The following is a 15,325-nucleotide window of genomic DNA, read 5'->3' on the forward strand; positions in this document are numbered from 1 at the left end:
CGGCGCTCGGTTATCTTCGCTTTACCGAGACTTTCGTTCGAATCTGTTCGGAAGCCCTCGACTCTAGCATAACCATAATCGGAATTATTCGGCTCTCTCCGGACTTAAAACTGAGGCGCTGAGGTGCTTGGGTGTTTGGGGCTGGTCTGGGGCCGGAAGTGCGTGGGCTGCCTGGCTGGCCTCGCTTGGGATTTTCAGGAAACATGGAAGCAGCGACGGTAGTTGGAGCCTAAGCGGTCTTGTGATGGTGTCCCGCTGCCCTCTGAAAAGAAGGGAGAGGTAAGCGGGGTGGAAGTCCCTCACGGGCTGGGTCGGACTCGGTATTTGCAGGTTACCTTCGTAGGGCAAGTCTCTGCTCTTCTACAGAAATATTTGCCGCCTATCTCCTAATCACGGCCACTCCCATCTAAGGCTACGTTGTTCTTTGGGACTGGAAGGGACCTGGAAGTGTCAGGCTTGGTGGCTTCCAAATTGGGCAAGTGGCAGCACCGTATCTTCAGACCCCGACTGAACTAATTCATGATCATTGAACTTAAGTTTGCGGTGGAAGCCACGTCTTCCTTTTTTCCAAGTAAGAGAATAAAGTTCTTTTAGGAGGAATTGCTTCTTATAGGGCCGCTGAAAAAAACAACCTCTCAGGACTGTTTTGGTACTGTTAATTTTTGAGAGGTTCCTTTCTTACTACAAATAGTCCAGTGTGTAGTAGAAGAAACACAAACAGTAAAATAGCTCATAGATAGTAGTAGTTTAAAGTTTTCATTGTTAGAGAGTCAAATTGTCAAACTCTTCTGCTAACCTTCAGTTGCATTAGTGATGCAAATCAGTGACAGGGCATCAGTAGGTATTATATTAAACATTAAGGAAAAATTTTCAAAGGCATGAATTGTCATACATCTACGGCACTGTAACATACTTGTTAGATTCCTAAACCACCAAACCAACTAGACTTCTTTTAGTCTTGTATAAACACGTGGCTATTCTCCTGTCTTTTTATTGTGTTATCTTATTTTGTGCCAGGCACCCACCACTTATTCTGCTCTTTTTCCTGGTGCTTTCCTGGAAATATAAGGAAGCACTTGAATATATGTTATCAAGTTTGTGGCATATTTTAGAAGCTATATGCACATTGCAAAGGAGACTTTTTCATTATATATGATTTCCTTTTTCCGTCCACTGTTGATGACTCTGGAATGATTAGCATCTAGGCCCTCCCTGACCTGCTGCATGTACTTGATAAAAAAAAATGGGTACCTTCGTAAACTTAGGGAAGATGTGATGGACCAGCATTAATCATTGTTTTGTTTTGTTTTTAATCCCTTTACAAGCATGTACTTGATAAAAAAAAAAAATGGGTACCTTTGTAAACTTAGGGAAGATGTGATGGACCAGCATTAATCATTGTTTTGTTTTGTTTTTAATCCCGCTACTCAACTTGGAACATAGAAATAGGCAGGAGAAAATGAGCAAGAAATGTGTTGGAGAAGCTGGACTTATTGAGGGTTAAGGAACAGCAGGGAAGAGGAAGAGAAGGAAAGGTGGAGAGGGTCAAATAAAACAAAAAAGAAGACTACCACAAAAGGTTACAATAGCCAAAACCAAGAACAAAGAAGAAATATATAACAAGAATATGTGGCCTTGCAACTTTCAGTTGATCTAAGAAAAGCACAAAGATTTTTTGTGTGTGTGACAGAGACAGAGGGGGGGACAGATAGGGACAGACAAACAGGAAGGGAGAGATGAGAAGCATCAACTCTCCGTTGAGGCATCTTAGTTGTTCACTGATTGCCTTGACCAGGGGGTGGGGGTGGGGGGGTACAGCAGAGCAAGTGACTATCTGCTCAAGCCAGTTACCTTGGGCTCAAGCCGGCGACCTTGGGTTCAAGCTAGTGAGCTGTGCCCAAGCCAGATGAGTCCATTCTCAAGCTGGCGACCTCAGGTTTTGAACCAGGATCTCTGCATCCCAGTCCTACGCTCTATCCACTGCGCCATCACCTGGTTAGGCAGGACAAAGATTTTTTTTTTTTTTTTTGCTCAAAAACTGTCCTGTGGTGTATCGGTAACAGGAGGATGAAATCATTCAAGGAGACTTGATAGATAACAATTGATGTCAGTGGCTAGATATGTATGATGAAGTGAAGAAGTGATTTTGAGAAAATTTGTATTTTAAGGGTCTGTACTGAAAGTTGATAAGGCCAAAGGGAAAGAGGTCTTTTGAGGGAAAAAAAAACTAAACTATCCTCATCCTTGGTATTTTCACTGTTCTGTACAAGGCTACTTGCTTTTTAATTTTTTTTATTTACTGAGTTTTAGAGAGAGAAAAACATTAATTTGTTGTTCCACTTATTTATGCATTCATTGGTTGGTTCTTCTATGTGCCCCAACTGGGGACTGAATCTGCAACCTTGGCTTATCATGATGATGCTCTGACCAACTGAGCTACCTGGCCATGACTGCTTTGGGGTTTTTTGTTTGTATGTTTTTTTAGTTGCCAAAGTCTGATAAACAGGGGAGACTGTCATGCTTATGCATGAAATAGAATTTGGTCAAATAGCTCCTGGTCGGTTGACTCAGGTAGAGCGTCAGCCCAGCGTGTGGAAGTCCCGGATTCAATTCATGGTGAGGGTACACAGGAGAAGTGATGATGTACTTCTCCACCCCTCCCTCTTCTCTCTCTCTCCCCCCCCTTTTTCCCTCCACTCTCTCTCCCTGTCTCTCCTCTTCCTCCCCCCACTCTCCCTCTCCCCCTTCTCCCTCTTTCCCCTCTCTCCTCCCCCTCTCCCCTCTCTCTCTCCTCCCCTCCCCCCTCTTCTCCTGTATCCATGGCTCCTATGGTTTGAGCAAGTTGGCCCCAGGCACTGAGGATAGCTCCAGGCCTCGCCTCAGGCGCTGAAATAGCTCAGTTAACCAGCAACAGAGCAGCAGCCCCAGATGGGCAGAGCATCGCCTGATGGCAGGCTTGCCAGGTAGATCCTGATCAGGGCGCATGTGGGAGCCTGTCTCTCTGCCTCCCCACCCCTCACTTAATAAAAAAAAAAAAGTTGGATATTTTTAGGTTTTTATTTATATTTATTTACTTATTTATTTTTTTATTGAGAGGAGGGGAGGTATTTTTAGATTCTTTATAAGAATAGTGGATATTGGGGAAGGTAATAAGTTTGAAAAAGGGAGGAAAGTTGGCAAATATAAAATGAAGGTCTTCTTGGATGACTTTTCTGTAGTGGTTGGATAAAAACCCAAGTAAAGGACTCTGTTTCCTGTACCCTGAAGTGGTAAAAAGTAATTTTCTTTGTAGATGCTGATTGAATGTGATAAGATTCCTTGATGGGAAGTTGTATGTTGGTTGCTCTATCTAGGGAGTATATAACAGTGCTTTTTATGTTTCAGGATGCCACTGGAATCATCTTCATCTTCAGTGCAGCTACCCTTCCCTTCTCCCTTACCCTCGGTGCCAGACAATTCTACCTACTCTTCGCCTCCCCCAATGTCTTACATTACTTCCCAGGAAATGAAGTGTATTCTTCACTGGTTTGCCAGTTGGTCTGGTCCACAGCGTGAACGTTTCCTACAAGACCTGGTTGTTAAAGCAGTGCCAGGAAAATTACAGCCATTACTGGAAAGTCTGGAGCAGCTTAGTGTGTCTGGAGCAAACCGACCACCTTGTATCTTTGAGTGCCAGCTACGTCTTTGGGATCAGTGGTTTCGAGGTTGGGCTGAGGAGGACCGCAATGAATTTGTCAGGCAGCTGGAAGTCAGTGAGCCAGACTTCGTGGCGAAGTTTTACCAAGCAGTGGCTGCTACAGCTGGTAAAGACTGACAGGCATTAAAATTAGAGAAGATAACCATGGTTGATGGAGCTGAAGCCACACTTTACAGTGAAAACTTCAAACGTGTCACTTAACAGTCTGGGGATGATATCCTGATCCACTTACTGAACTTGGTAACCAGTATAGGCCTGGTTAACAGTACATCCGCTGGACTCCCAGTGTAAATGTTTTCTACCTAAGCAAATCCAGATGGTGGTCTGCCTCTAGTGTACTTCTTTCTACGAGATGTCAAACTCAATTTAATGGCTTCTTTTGCAACTATAACCAAAAGGCACCTAAACATTATAACTCAAGCCAAGTGCTGGCCCATGGGAATGTAAAGTAGAGCTCTTCTACTCTAGAAACAGGAGAGAAGGTCAATAAAAGGTCATGTTTTTACATTTAGCTGGATTCAGGTGGTTGGTTTCACCACCCTTAGCAGATTCTGGCATAATTATGTGACATCCTAACTACTAGCTTTCCTTTGATGATTTAGTAAAATTATGGAAAAATCAGAAGAGGGAAGTAATTACTACTTTTTCCACACTGATAAGTGTTTGAATCCAAATAACAATGACATTTTTCAAAAACGTGATAGCCTTGGAGCTGCTAGCAGATGTCTTATTCTCTAAGTGCTCTACAACAGTGTGAAAACAAGTGACACTCTTCAGAGGTTGAAGGGTTTATTTTTTTATATCAAAATAAAGAACGAATTGTCAGAACTATAAGTTTCTACCTTTTTTTTCTTTGTAAATCCAGTATGAAAAGAAGTAGAACTTAAATATACACAGTAGATCGACCTCCTTTCTAATTGTCTTCCAAGAAATAATCTCTGTCCTGCCCCCATCATGCTCTGGATAACATCACACCTCCCTTATTCCTCCAACAGGGCCCCTTGTGCTTTGGAGCTCTGGTGAATGGTAAGGGGCAGATGGTCCCACCTGAAGGGTAGCTCGTTTCCGGTAGGCCACAGTTCTCAGTGCGGCCACCAGGATAAGCAGCATTAGGCAGAGCCCTATGGACAGCCCTAGATGGGTCATGGAGGGGTTATGGCCCGAGGTAACCAGCAACCTAGGAACACAGAAGTAATATTTGGCTTGGAGTAATAACCTAGGCTTAGGAGGTAAAGGGCTTTACCTTTGTTATAATAGAGCTCATAAAACGCTACTTAATCCAAACAGTAAGCTAAATGAGAAATCAAGAGCGACTGTAGGACCTGAAAGGAATAAGACCAAGATCCAAGTCTCAGCAGCTTAGCTTGGTGGAAAGAGACTTCACTTGGCAATGGGGGAAGTGGCTTAAGGGGAGGGTTAGACTGGTGTTTAGGTAGTGCTTAAGAAAGGAAGGAGGCTAGGATTCCTAAGTCTGAGAGATGGGGGAATTCCACTATCTTGAGGGGAGAGGTGTCCCATAATGACAGGCCTGAGGTAACTATATTGGGGATCCTTGTTTTCTGAAATAACCCTATTTGGGACAGTAGACATGAGTGGATGTTTAGTAAGTGCAATTCCAATCATCTGGACTCTAGGAATTTGGGAAAAATATCTACTTGGGATATTATCTTACTTGCTGTATTCTGTGGTAAAGTTGGCTCCTCCATAATATACTTCTAGAGGCTTCTGGAGCGTCAGGGTGAGGGCCCTGTGCAGCATACCAACCGAAGGCCCTTGGCAACCAGGGGACTTCCACATATGCACAGTGAACACCAGACTGGTGGTAATTGAGGGGCTGTGGAAGTAGCACCTAAGCAGACATTTGGATCTCAGTGCAGATACAATCCCTGGAAGAGTATATTCTGAAATTGTGCAGTTTTAGGAGTGGGATCAACAGAAAGTCTCCAGAGGACTTTCTAGGGATTGTGAAGTAAAGGAGTTAAGCATTCTCCCTGGCTCATCATAAAAATCCTCAGTCTGAACTGTACCTGTCAGTGCCTCCTCTGCTCACCAGGGCCTGTAGGACTGCTTCAGTCAATTCTTCTCGTTCTTGCTTCCCCAGGGAATGGCCCAGGGGCCCAGCTAATCCTAAAGACAGCTTCAATAATAGGTCTTGGGTTGAACAACTCATAGGTGGGGAAGTAACAGCATCTGTACCTTCATTAGTCTGACATAGCCTACCCCGAGGACAGAATAGAAGACCATAGTACCCAGGTATCTGCAAAGAAAACAAGTAATAGTATAGTTAGAGCCTCAGTTAAATTGCTCAAATCCTCCTCCTAAGGAAAATGTACAGTCCAGATCAGAGTCATAGGCTTAGTGGGTACTTAGTAGAAAACAGAAAACAGGTTGGAAAGTACCACTGTACAAGCGTTTCCAAACTTTTTTTTGCAAAGGTGTTACAGCTTTTTCCCCTGTGACACTCACCTGAATAGCTTTTCCTGGAGGGCATGAGACCCAGGGGGATCCCTCCACCTGTACCATGTAGGCTTCCCTCTCTGTGCATTGATGTAAGTAGCAGCGGCCAGTGAGTTCCGCTTCCTCCTGATATGAGATCTGAGAGGGATGCCTGGCCTTGTCCCCAGAGAGCAGTTGTGATGTGAGGTTGGCAAGGAAGCAACGGCTCTGGGAATGGTAGATCTCCCCATGGGGATTCTCTGCCCCAGGCGGGAATCCATTTTCCTTCTTCCAGCATTCACTCTGAAGAGCAGGGCAGAAAGTATTTGTCTTGATGCTTTAGAAGTTGACTCTCTCCAGGCCCACTCAGTTTCACTCTCTGTTTTCGAGTCTACTCACCCTGTTGGCCAAGGGCTTGTACATGCGGCAGCCTTCCAGCACAGGGTCTGAGGAGCAGCTTCCCTTGTCCAGGTGCAGATAGTGGCAGCCCAGTCCACTGTATGGAAGGGATGGTAGAGTGACACTAGGATCACTGACAGCCGCACAGCCCCACAACCACTCAGCACACACAACCTGCCAGTACAGAAGAAGTCTGAGGAGCCAGTCCCACATGTGGTCACCAGTCCAAATTCCAGGCCAGATCCTGCTTGAGCGATAGAAAGAGAAAGAACCCTCAGAACAAATGAATCCCCAATCCCCTTGGTGCTAGCTATGCTTATAGCTTCCATTACATCTTAGCAGATAACCCTGTCCAGCCTCTCTCTCACTTGCCCTGAGCTGACTTCAGTCATGTGTGCCCCTCTATAATCTTCCTTATTTCTCACCCTGGCCCCACAACAGCTTCTCTGCAGCACTGTGGTTGACTTGGTACCAGCCTGAGTCTTTGAAGGCAGCAAGAGTGATTGGGTCTAGTCGAGTACGCTGGGCACCATCAAAGGTAGCAGTCATTATAGAGCCTTGGAGTAGTCGGGCCTCCCAGTGTGAAGACAAAGGGCCCTGCTGTAAAAGGAAACTAGTTGCCACCTGGCTACTACTCCCTCTTCCTTCCATCACCCCAAGGTGTTCTTATTCTCACCTCTTCTTCCAAGGGGACGCCTAGTGGAACCCCTAGCACTCCCAAGTGTTTGGCCAGGCTGTGGCTAACAGTTGGGGTGGTTAGAAGCAGCTGTCCCCACTCATCTCGCCTTGTCACTTGTTGTCTTGTAGAACAGTTCTCTCTAACTGAGTACAGAAAGGTGAGAAGAGTAAAACTTAGGAAGGGTGAGGTCGAACTGGAAGGAGTAAGTTCATGAGATAGTAGTGATTCCCGCCGTTGACATTGTGGGAAGACCTCTTCCTCATCCCTGTCATTTACCATTCGGTCCTGATGGGCAATCCCACCACTTCTTGAAAAGCTGTCCAGAGAAACCCAGGGCATGGAGCAATTCATGTAGTGTGGCCTAAGGACAAATGACAGCAAAGTAAGGAGGACTCAATTTGCAGCAGGATTTACCAGCCACTTTATAGCCCTTCTGCCCATCACTTCTTAGAACTTGAGACACCTTCTATTCCATCCTTAGTAGGTTCTTCCACTTTATGGGAAGCTGAGTGACCTGTCCCACCTCCCTCAACCTGTCATTACGCAGCAGTCACCGTGACGATGTCGCTATGGGTGATGCGGGGGCTGGTGAGATGTTGGGCACAGTAGACAATGGTACCAGCAAGGGGTCTGTCTTCTGAGTCCAGTTGGCAGCAGGCAGCATAGGCAATGAGAGAGGGCTGTGGACCGGGTCAGGACAACGTAGGGGTGGAAAGGAGAGAAGTGGGGTGACAATAAATCTTCCAGAAAATGGAGGTCCAGTAGTACCAAGGGATGGCTTAGAGAGGGTTTTTAATCTCCACCCAAACTTCATCGGCATGATGCAAGTTATCCCAAATAAGCACAATTTAATAAAAACTGCTTTTATTCTCCTTACCCCTCATAATATTTAAAATTAAGAGAGACAGAGTAGGGAAAGGGGATTTGATTTGAGCCTCACCTCTCGGTGGCACTTGGACGTGTGGGCGACCCGCACATATAGGAGAAAATCAGTGTTTTGAACCCCAGGCCCATCTGGCTGGACTAGTTGTGGGGGACCCTGCTCTGGCCACAAGGCATAGCCACGGAGATGGGCGTCAGGGATCTGGCAGGGAGTGAAATGTGGCATCTAGATTAGCAGAGAGGCTGGAAGATAGGACAATAGGAAACAGTACTAGGAGTGAATGGCAGAGTCTCTATCATCTAGGCAGCTGGTTAGAATAGGGAGTTCTACCGCCCCCACCTCACCCCAAAGCTCTGACTTAATAAATTGCCAGGGGGAGGGGCTCAGGAATCTGTGTTAAGAAGCACATTATGTAATTCCAATGCTGGTGGTCTTGGAGAGATCTAGGTAGGCTAGAGATTTTCTTATCTCCAAATCTGAAAAGGTGCTCTCACCTTTGCTCCTAGGCAGCTCTCTCCTTTGTATCCTGGGTTCAAGAGGCTGCACCTGCCAAGAATAAAGGTAGATGAGCTGGAGACATTTCTGAGTACCCCTGAAGAGGTATTGTGTATACTCACAATGACATGAACTCACCTGTGGTAGTTTGGAGTATCTGGCTCTCCCCAGACAGCGTGGCAGTACTGTGCAGGGTCTCTGCTCAGAAGCAGGGCTCCTTGCACTGGAGGCACTTAACAAGACAAGAGGTTCATCCCACCTCAGTGTCTTAAGAGTTCCAGTTCTCCTTCTCTGATGGTCTTTTCCTCAGATCAATCTGTTCCTCAGCCCTCCCTGACACCTGTTTGCCCACTCACCTGCTAGGACACCCTGGAGTCGCTGAGCAGCCTCTCTCATTGCGGCCAGGGCTCGGGATTCCCTACGCATCCCATCTCCCTCAGGATCCCAAGCTCCGTCTGACACAGGGTCTCTTATATAGCAGCTTTGGATTCGGAGGGGTTGAGGATCACGAGAGCCAGAGAGTGTGAGGGAGGAAGAGCGGAAGTTTGAGGGAAGTTGGGAGAAAAGGGGCCTGAGAAGGTTCACAGACTTCTGTGTCTCATCATGTAGACATCTGCTTGTGGCAGCCCCCAGGAGTAGCAGCAGCTGCAACATCTTCAAGCGTCTTCCATAGCCTGCCCTGGATGCTGTCTGTGTTCCTTTCTTCCCTGCCTCACTTACTTCTGGCTTTTCTTTCTTCACCAGCTCTTTACATAGCCCCTCTACCACTTCTGCTTATTTTCTCAAGATTGGAGTGTTGTTGACTAAATCTACAGTTCCTGCCAGGAGATCGGATATGAACCACAAGGGCCAAAACTGCCTCCTCCTGGGGAAGGGGGGTGGGCAGAGGTGGGGAACTGGGGGAGGGGCAATATTATTCCTAAGGGCTACACTGACCTTTCCAAAGAGGAACCTGCCCAATCTACGAAGGAACTCACCTAACCTGCTTCCTTCTCTCATCCTAACTCCCCTGCCATTCTGAGTGTGTGTGTGTGTGTGTGTGTGTGTGTGTGTGTGTGTGTAGTGGGACATCTTTGCTTCTTAGGTGCCTGTGTGTGTGTGTGTGTGTGTGTGTAGTGGGACATCTTTGCTTAGGTGCCTGACTCATGGAGATGGGCAAACAGGACTCCTGCACTTCACTAGTCCCATGTCAGAGCTGGGAGACTCTAAACTGCCAGACGTTTATGCATCTCCTCCATCTGTGTAGGGAACTTAGTAGGTATTCAACAAATACATGTTGGTTGACTGACACCTCCAAATGAAAGGCTATTGTGTTAGCTCTGTGAAGCTTCACAGAAGCCACTTATAGGCATGCCAGGAGGGAAAGTAAACTCTTAGGATGGGCAGTAATGGAAGATGTTCTAAGATGTCCTTACTGAACTCTTGGAACTCCCTGTGTTTTCTTTGCTTATGCTGTGCCTTCATATCCTGTTGACTCTGCCTGGACACTCCTCCTTCCCTGCCTGCCTGGCTCATTCCTACCTCCCCTGTAATTACTCTTGGAAGCGTTTCTTAACACCTCCAGCCCAAATTCCACACCTGCCAGAGGGGGAGGCGATCTCTCCTTCCTGCTCCTAACAGAACACTTGTCATCTTCTTTTATAATTGTTGGCTTAGTGGCTCTCCCTCCACTTCCTGCACTCGTTCAAGGTGGGCCTGCTTCCTGGATGGCTTTATATCCACAGCACTCAACATAGCCCAGACGGCTTAGTCTTTAGCTTGTGAACAAACCGAATACTATTATTTAACTTTCGAAGCAGGTCAGGGGTGCAGTGACCAGTGACGTTAGGCAACATAGCTAATTAGTGACAAACGAGACTAAGGAAGCTGAATTTTATACTTTTACACTCCAGACCAGTGGCTGGCACTATCCATTACAACTTGAGCCAAACCAATGCTGCCACTTTCTATCTATGTCACTTTGGCCAAGTGCCTCAGTTTCTCCACTTGCAAAAATGGGGATGATTGTACTTGCCTGACAGGGTTGTTCTGAGGGATGAGATTTGTCAAGTGCTGAGAACAATGTCTGGCTCATGGTAAAAACGAAGTCGAGTAAAGCGTGCATGTTCTACAGACATTTTAACTCAGTGGAGAAATAATTCTGTTTTCATCAACATGTGTACAACTAACTCTTTAGAGGATTCTTGTTCTTTCTTTCTTTTTTAATGTTTTTTATATTGATTTTAGAGAAAGAAGTAGAGAGAGACAGGAACATCGATCTACTCCTGTATATGCCCTGACCAGGGATCAAACTGGCAATCTCTGCGCTTTGGGATGATGCTCTAACCAATTGAGCTATTCGGCCAGGGCTTCTTCTTTCTCTATGACAAAATTAGTCTTTTTCTCCAAGTGTTGGAAGCCTTTTTCTCTCCTGACTGGGACGGGCAATCAGGGAACAGAACGTCTGGGTCAGGATTTGGGTGATGGATCCAAAGTGTGTGTGTGGCTCTGTTCAGGTTCTCTGGCTCCCGCCTGCAGCTGCTCCTAATGTTTTGCTGCCCCCTTGAGGCCATACTGAGGAGGGCGTGCCTCTCCAGAGTAGGGTTCACCTTAATTTCACACACACTTGCAGAACTTCATACCTTCCCACAGAGGAAGCCCAAGAAACACCTCATGCTTTTTCTGCTAGAATACCTCTCTCATGCATTTACTTGGCAAATTCTTCCCCATCTTTCAAGATCCAGCTGAGAGCTTATCTGCTTGTTGAGACTTTAGTCCTCAGGCTGCGTTAGTTTGCATATCCTCTGTTCCTCAATCACATTTCTTTCATATCTTTGATTGTACTCTCCTGACATTTATTTTTCTGTGTGTGCTTGCTTCCTTGCTAAAATGTGGACGGCTGATTCAAGTTCATCTCTGCCTGTTTGAAGAGATATGAAGTAGGTGCAGAGGGGTAGTGGAGGTGAGAGGTGAAAGTGAGGTTAGAGCAAGGAGGTAAGGAGAGGGTGAGGATAGTAATCATTTTATTGAGCACTTTCTTTGTGCCCAAAGATTGTTCCATGTAATCCTTTCAGCAATGTTACAAGATAGGTATTATTATTGTCCCAAATTTACAACGGAGGCACAGCAAAATCAGTCAACATGTGTAGTTGGTAAAATATGGGATTTGAACCCCCATAGTTAGTCTTTAACCCATTATGCAATAGTGCTTCTCAGTGCATATCCTGGAGGAGAAATAAAGATGTGATGAAAGAAACAGGAGAAAGGTGAGGCTGAGGAGAAAAGGTGAAGATGAGGGATCGTGGGTAAGGAGAGGATGAAGGCTATGACGAGAGGGTGGCGTTAGGAGAACGGGAGTAAGAGAGTATGGGGATAAAGGTGAGAAAGAACATGGAGATAGAAAGTTAGGGATGAGGAGAAGAGGTATTGATGAGGAAGGGGTGGAGGTGAAAGAGATGACATGAAGGTGGAGAGGAGGTGGGCCAAGCAGAGCAGTTTTCCTAAGTGGTATATCATTCATATAGCTGCTTCATCCAGCACGCTGATCTCTCAGTTCCTTCACCCTTTTATCTCTAACACTCTTCTCCATTCCACCTTAGCAAGCCACTCCCAGAGTCATGCCCAGAGCCTTATCACCAGAAACTGTAGCACCTATGAAATAACTGAATCAAACACCCCACTCTCTGATATGATCTCCTGTCCTTATAGTTTGTTTGCTCAAGTTGGCTCACTGCAGCTGTTCTGTGAACTTATTGAAGAACCACTGGCCCTTCTTGTCTTTTCATCTCTCCTTGTCTGCCTTAGGTTCCAGGCTCACCACTAAATCCCTCTTTTGTAAGTGCCTTCAGCTCCCCTTCGCAGTCTGTCCTGACCACCCTGCCTCCCTGGGTAGGCCCAATTGCTGCTGAGCAGCTAAGGACCACAGAAGGAAATCCCCCCAGAGCTCAGACTGCTGTCACTCTATATTTGCCATCATCTATTTCTTTTCTTTCTTTTTTTTTCTTTTTACAGAGACAGAGAAAGAGTCAGAGAGAAGGATAGATAGGGACAGACAGACAGGAATGGAGAGAGATGAGCAGCATTAATCATCAGTTTTTTGTTGTGACACCTTAGTTGTTCATTGATTGCTTTCTCATATGTGCCTTGACTGTGGGCCTTCAGCAGACGGAGTAACCCCTTGCTCGAGCCAGCGACCTTGGGTCCAAGCTGGTGAGCTTTGCTCAAACCAGATGAGCCCGCGCTCAAGCCGGCAACCTCGGAGCCTCGAACCTGGGTCCTCGGCATCCCAGTTCGACACTCTATCCACTGTGCCACCACCTGGTCAGGCTGTCATCATCTATTTCAATTGGGTGCTCCCAAGTCAGAAATCTCAGCAATCAGCTTCCTCTTCCACCTTAGCAACTAAGATTTTATACCTTCAAGCCTCCTTCTCTGAGGCTCCTGCTCAGTCACTTGCAGTCACCTCTTCTTTCATGGTGAAATAAATGTGAGCCTCAGCCTGCTGCAAACCTATCCGTATTCCTGTTTGTGTCCGCTGCTATCTCTTCTTTCTCCTTAGGAGAAGAAATCTTCTCTTCCTTTGGAAGGTGCTTTCTCTCTCTGGTTCTCTGGATTCCATCTCTTGGAGCGAGATGTGGTCTTAGTTTCTCTCTGACCTCATCTCCTACCCCCTCAGTCTAGTTTGCCTGCCTCTGTCAGTGACTGAAAAGGACCTGAAGCTTAAGGCCTTTGCATATATATACGTACTTCATTTTGCTGGAAACCCCACTTTTTGCCAGACTGACTCCTACTTAACTCTTAGATACCTGCTTATATGTTACTTCCTCAAAGAAGCCTTTTCTAACATATTTAAACCAAGTGCCCTTGTAAATATCTGTCACAGTTACTTTTTACTTTTGCCACATAGCACTGTCCACAATTTAGAGTTTCATATTTATTTGTGAGATTCTGTTTTTCTGTCCCCCTCATGAACTGTAAGCCCCACAAAGGCAGGACTGGCTTCCTTGTTTATCTGGAGCTCCCAAAACAAACAAAGTGCCTGGATGGAGCAAGTGTTATCAAGTATTTTTTGAGCGAATGAATGAATGGATGACTTTAATGAGAAGGAAGGAGAGAGCTGAGAGAGGAGGGAAGATGAGGATGGAGGATGGAAGATGTGGAGAGTAGATGGAGAGCAAGAGGAGAGGACAGTGATGAGGACAATGAACAAAGGGGAAGCTAGGGATAGAAGGGAAAAGTGAGGAGAGGACCATAGGTCTTCCCCTTACTCCAGCCTGAATAAGGCTTCCAGACCCTGAGTGGACCACCCAGGAGCTCTGTCTCTTGGTTTGCGATGTTTGAAGGCAGAGCTGGTGGGTGGAGCTAGACTTTATCTTGGGGTGCAGCCCTAACCTCAAATGGTGACAGAGCTAGAGCCAGCAGGGGTTTTGCAAACCATCCCGATTGCAGCAGGCCAGCAGTCTCACTCGGGACAGGTGGGTGGGGCCTGGGCTTATCTCCTGAGTACAGTCCTAACCTCAGATAGTGACAAAGCGGGAGCTAGCAGGCGTTTTGCAAACCGTCCGGATTGCAGCAGGGCTGGATGGGCTGCCCAGGGGTGACAGTGCTAGGTGTGGGGGCAGCGGGTTGGACAGTTTGGGGCTTGGTTCGGGGTGAAGCTTGGCTTGTGGAGTGTGGGGAATGGACCCAATCTATGTATGGCTTGCTTCTCGCTACCTCAGATCTCTGTTTCTATAAGAGAAGGGGGAGGCTCTATAGGTGGGTTTCTCCCTATTAGGAAGCTTTCCTTTGCCCAAGTCCTAGTATACCTCTGGTGCTCCCTAAATTCAGAATTGGTGATCAGTTGCAGGAATTTTCCTCTGAAAATACCCACCATCTCCCAATGAGTTAGCCTTGGGGAACTTTTTATGTGCCACTAGAGATTTTTCTGAGGCCAGGCCAGGCCTGCTTATAGGAGCAGGTGACAGTGGCCAGCCAGGGGTCCTGTCCAGATGGACCGTTCCCCTTTGGAGCAGTCTAGGCTGAGTACTGAGAGAAGAGAAAGGTCTCCCTGCTGGGGGCCGGTGAGGGAGCCGGGAGCTGACTGGCCCGTGGGAGAGGAGGGGTACAGGCCCTCAGCCAGCCCTGGCTCTTGTTGCCTCAGCATCCCTATGCAGTCCCCTCCATCCCACAGACCCCTCACTGGCTTGGGGCAGGGTAAGGGGTGGCGGTGAAGAGGCCCTTTTCCACCCCCACAACCCCAACCGGGATCTTGCAACACTGGGATGGGGGCCCTGGGGGCCCGGGCGTGTGGCAATCATGGGGGATGGGGTGGGGAGGTGTGCAAGGAGCAGGGGGAGCAGCTTTCACAAGCAGACTCCACCGCGACTGACCTTGGCGGGCTCACCTTAGGCAGCTTCCCCCTCTTCTCCTGGGCAGCTTCCCTGGGGCCTGTGATCCTTTCTCTTAGCTCAGGACACTGATCCTGCTCCCCAATTTTGTTCATGAAAGAAAAGTGGGTCTGAGCTGTGGGTTCGAATGCAATAGGAATGCTGTGTGTACTTTTTGCACCTTGATTTGCTGGTTTTCCCAAATTACTGAGTTCCAGGCCCTGAGCCTTTACCCAAGCACTGCCCTCCCTTCCCAGAGGCTCCTCCTCCCTGTCGTCTGCCTTGTCTTCAGTGGGAACAGAGATTCCTGCTCTTCATCCCACTCCAGCTTTTTGGGGACTGTGACCCACCGCAGCAATGGGAATGAGAAGAGTGTCATTGGACTCCCT

General features: G+C 47.0%; 2 protein-coding genes across 2 annotated transcripts; one reads left to right on the plus strand and one right to left on the minus strand.

Moving 5' to 3' along the window:
- The first annotated feature begins 12 nt into the window (after positions 1-12).
- Positions 13-4,531, plus strand: C6H14orf119 (chromosome 6 C14orf119 homolog). The gene is made up of 2 exons (XM_066343844.1): positions 13-279; positions 3,385-4,531. The coding sequence occupies exons 1-2, from the start codon at positions 245-247 to the stop codon at positions 3,812-3,814; spliced, it is 465 nt and encodes a 154-aa protein (XP_066199941.1). The 5' UTR covers positions 13-244; the 3' UTR covers positions 3,815-4,531.
- A 135-nt stretch (positions 4,532-4,666) lies between these two features.
- On the minus strand, positions 4,667-9,243 carry CIROP (ciliated left-right organizer metallopeptidase). Its single transcript, XM_066344378.1, has 14 exons — positions 8,946-9,243; positions 8,728-8,812; positions 8,589-8,640; positions 8,152-8,295; positions 7,766-7,891; positions 7,488-7,572; positions 7,209-7,354; positions 6,958-7,132; positions 6,707-6,776; positions 6,533-6,629; positions 6,164-6,436; positions 5,725-5,954; positions 5,370-5,546; positions 4,667-4,874 (listed from the first exon to the last, which is right to left on the minus strand). The coding sequence occupies exons 1-14, from the start codon at positions 9,241-9,243 to the stop codon at positions 4,667-4,669; spliced, it is 2,166 nt and encodes a 721-aa protein (XP_066200475.1).
- Positions 9,244-15,325: the final 6,082 nt, after the last annotated feature.

Source organism: Saccopteryx leptura, chromosome 6 (assembly GCF_036850995.1).
Source record: "Saccopteryx leptura isolate mSacLep1 chromosome 6, mSacLep1_pri_phased_curated, whole genome shotgun sequence".
Taxonomy (NCBI): Eukaryota; Metazoa; Chordata; class Mammalia; order Chiroptera; family Emballonuridae; genus Saccopteryx; species Saccopteryx leptura.

What these genes read in the sequence shown, in the direction of transcription:
- C6H14orf119 (XM_066343844.1), top strand. Translation starts at nt 245, where the DNA reads ATGGTGTCCCGCTGCCCTCTGAAAAGAAGGGAGAG. An exon ending in CCTCTGAAAAGAAGGGAGAG is followed by an intron (nt 280 to 3,384) that starts GTAAGCGGGGTG and finishes TTTATGTTTCAG; the next exon opens with GATGCCACTGGAATCATCTT.
- CIROP (XM_066344378.1), bottom strand. Translation starts at nt 9,243, where the DNA reads ATGTTGCAGCTGCTGCTACTCCTGGGGGCTGCCACAAGCAGATGTCTA. An exon ending in GCGTCCCCTTGGAAGAAGAG is followed by an intron (nt 7,133 to 7,208) that starts GTGAGAATAAGA and finishes TTCCTTTTACAG; the next exon opens with CAGGGCCCTTTGTCTTCACA. An exon ending in GAAGCTGTTGTGGGGCCAGG is followed by an intron (nt 6,777 to 6,957) that starts GTGAGAAATAAG and finishes TCGCTCAAGCAG; the next exon opens with GATCTGGCCTGGAATTTGGA.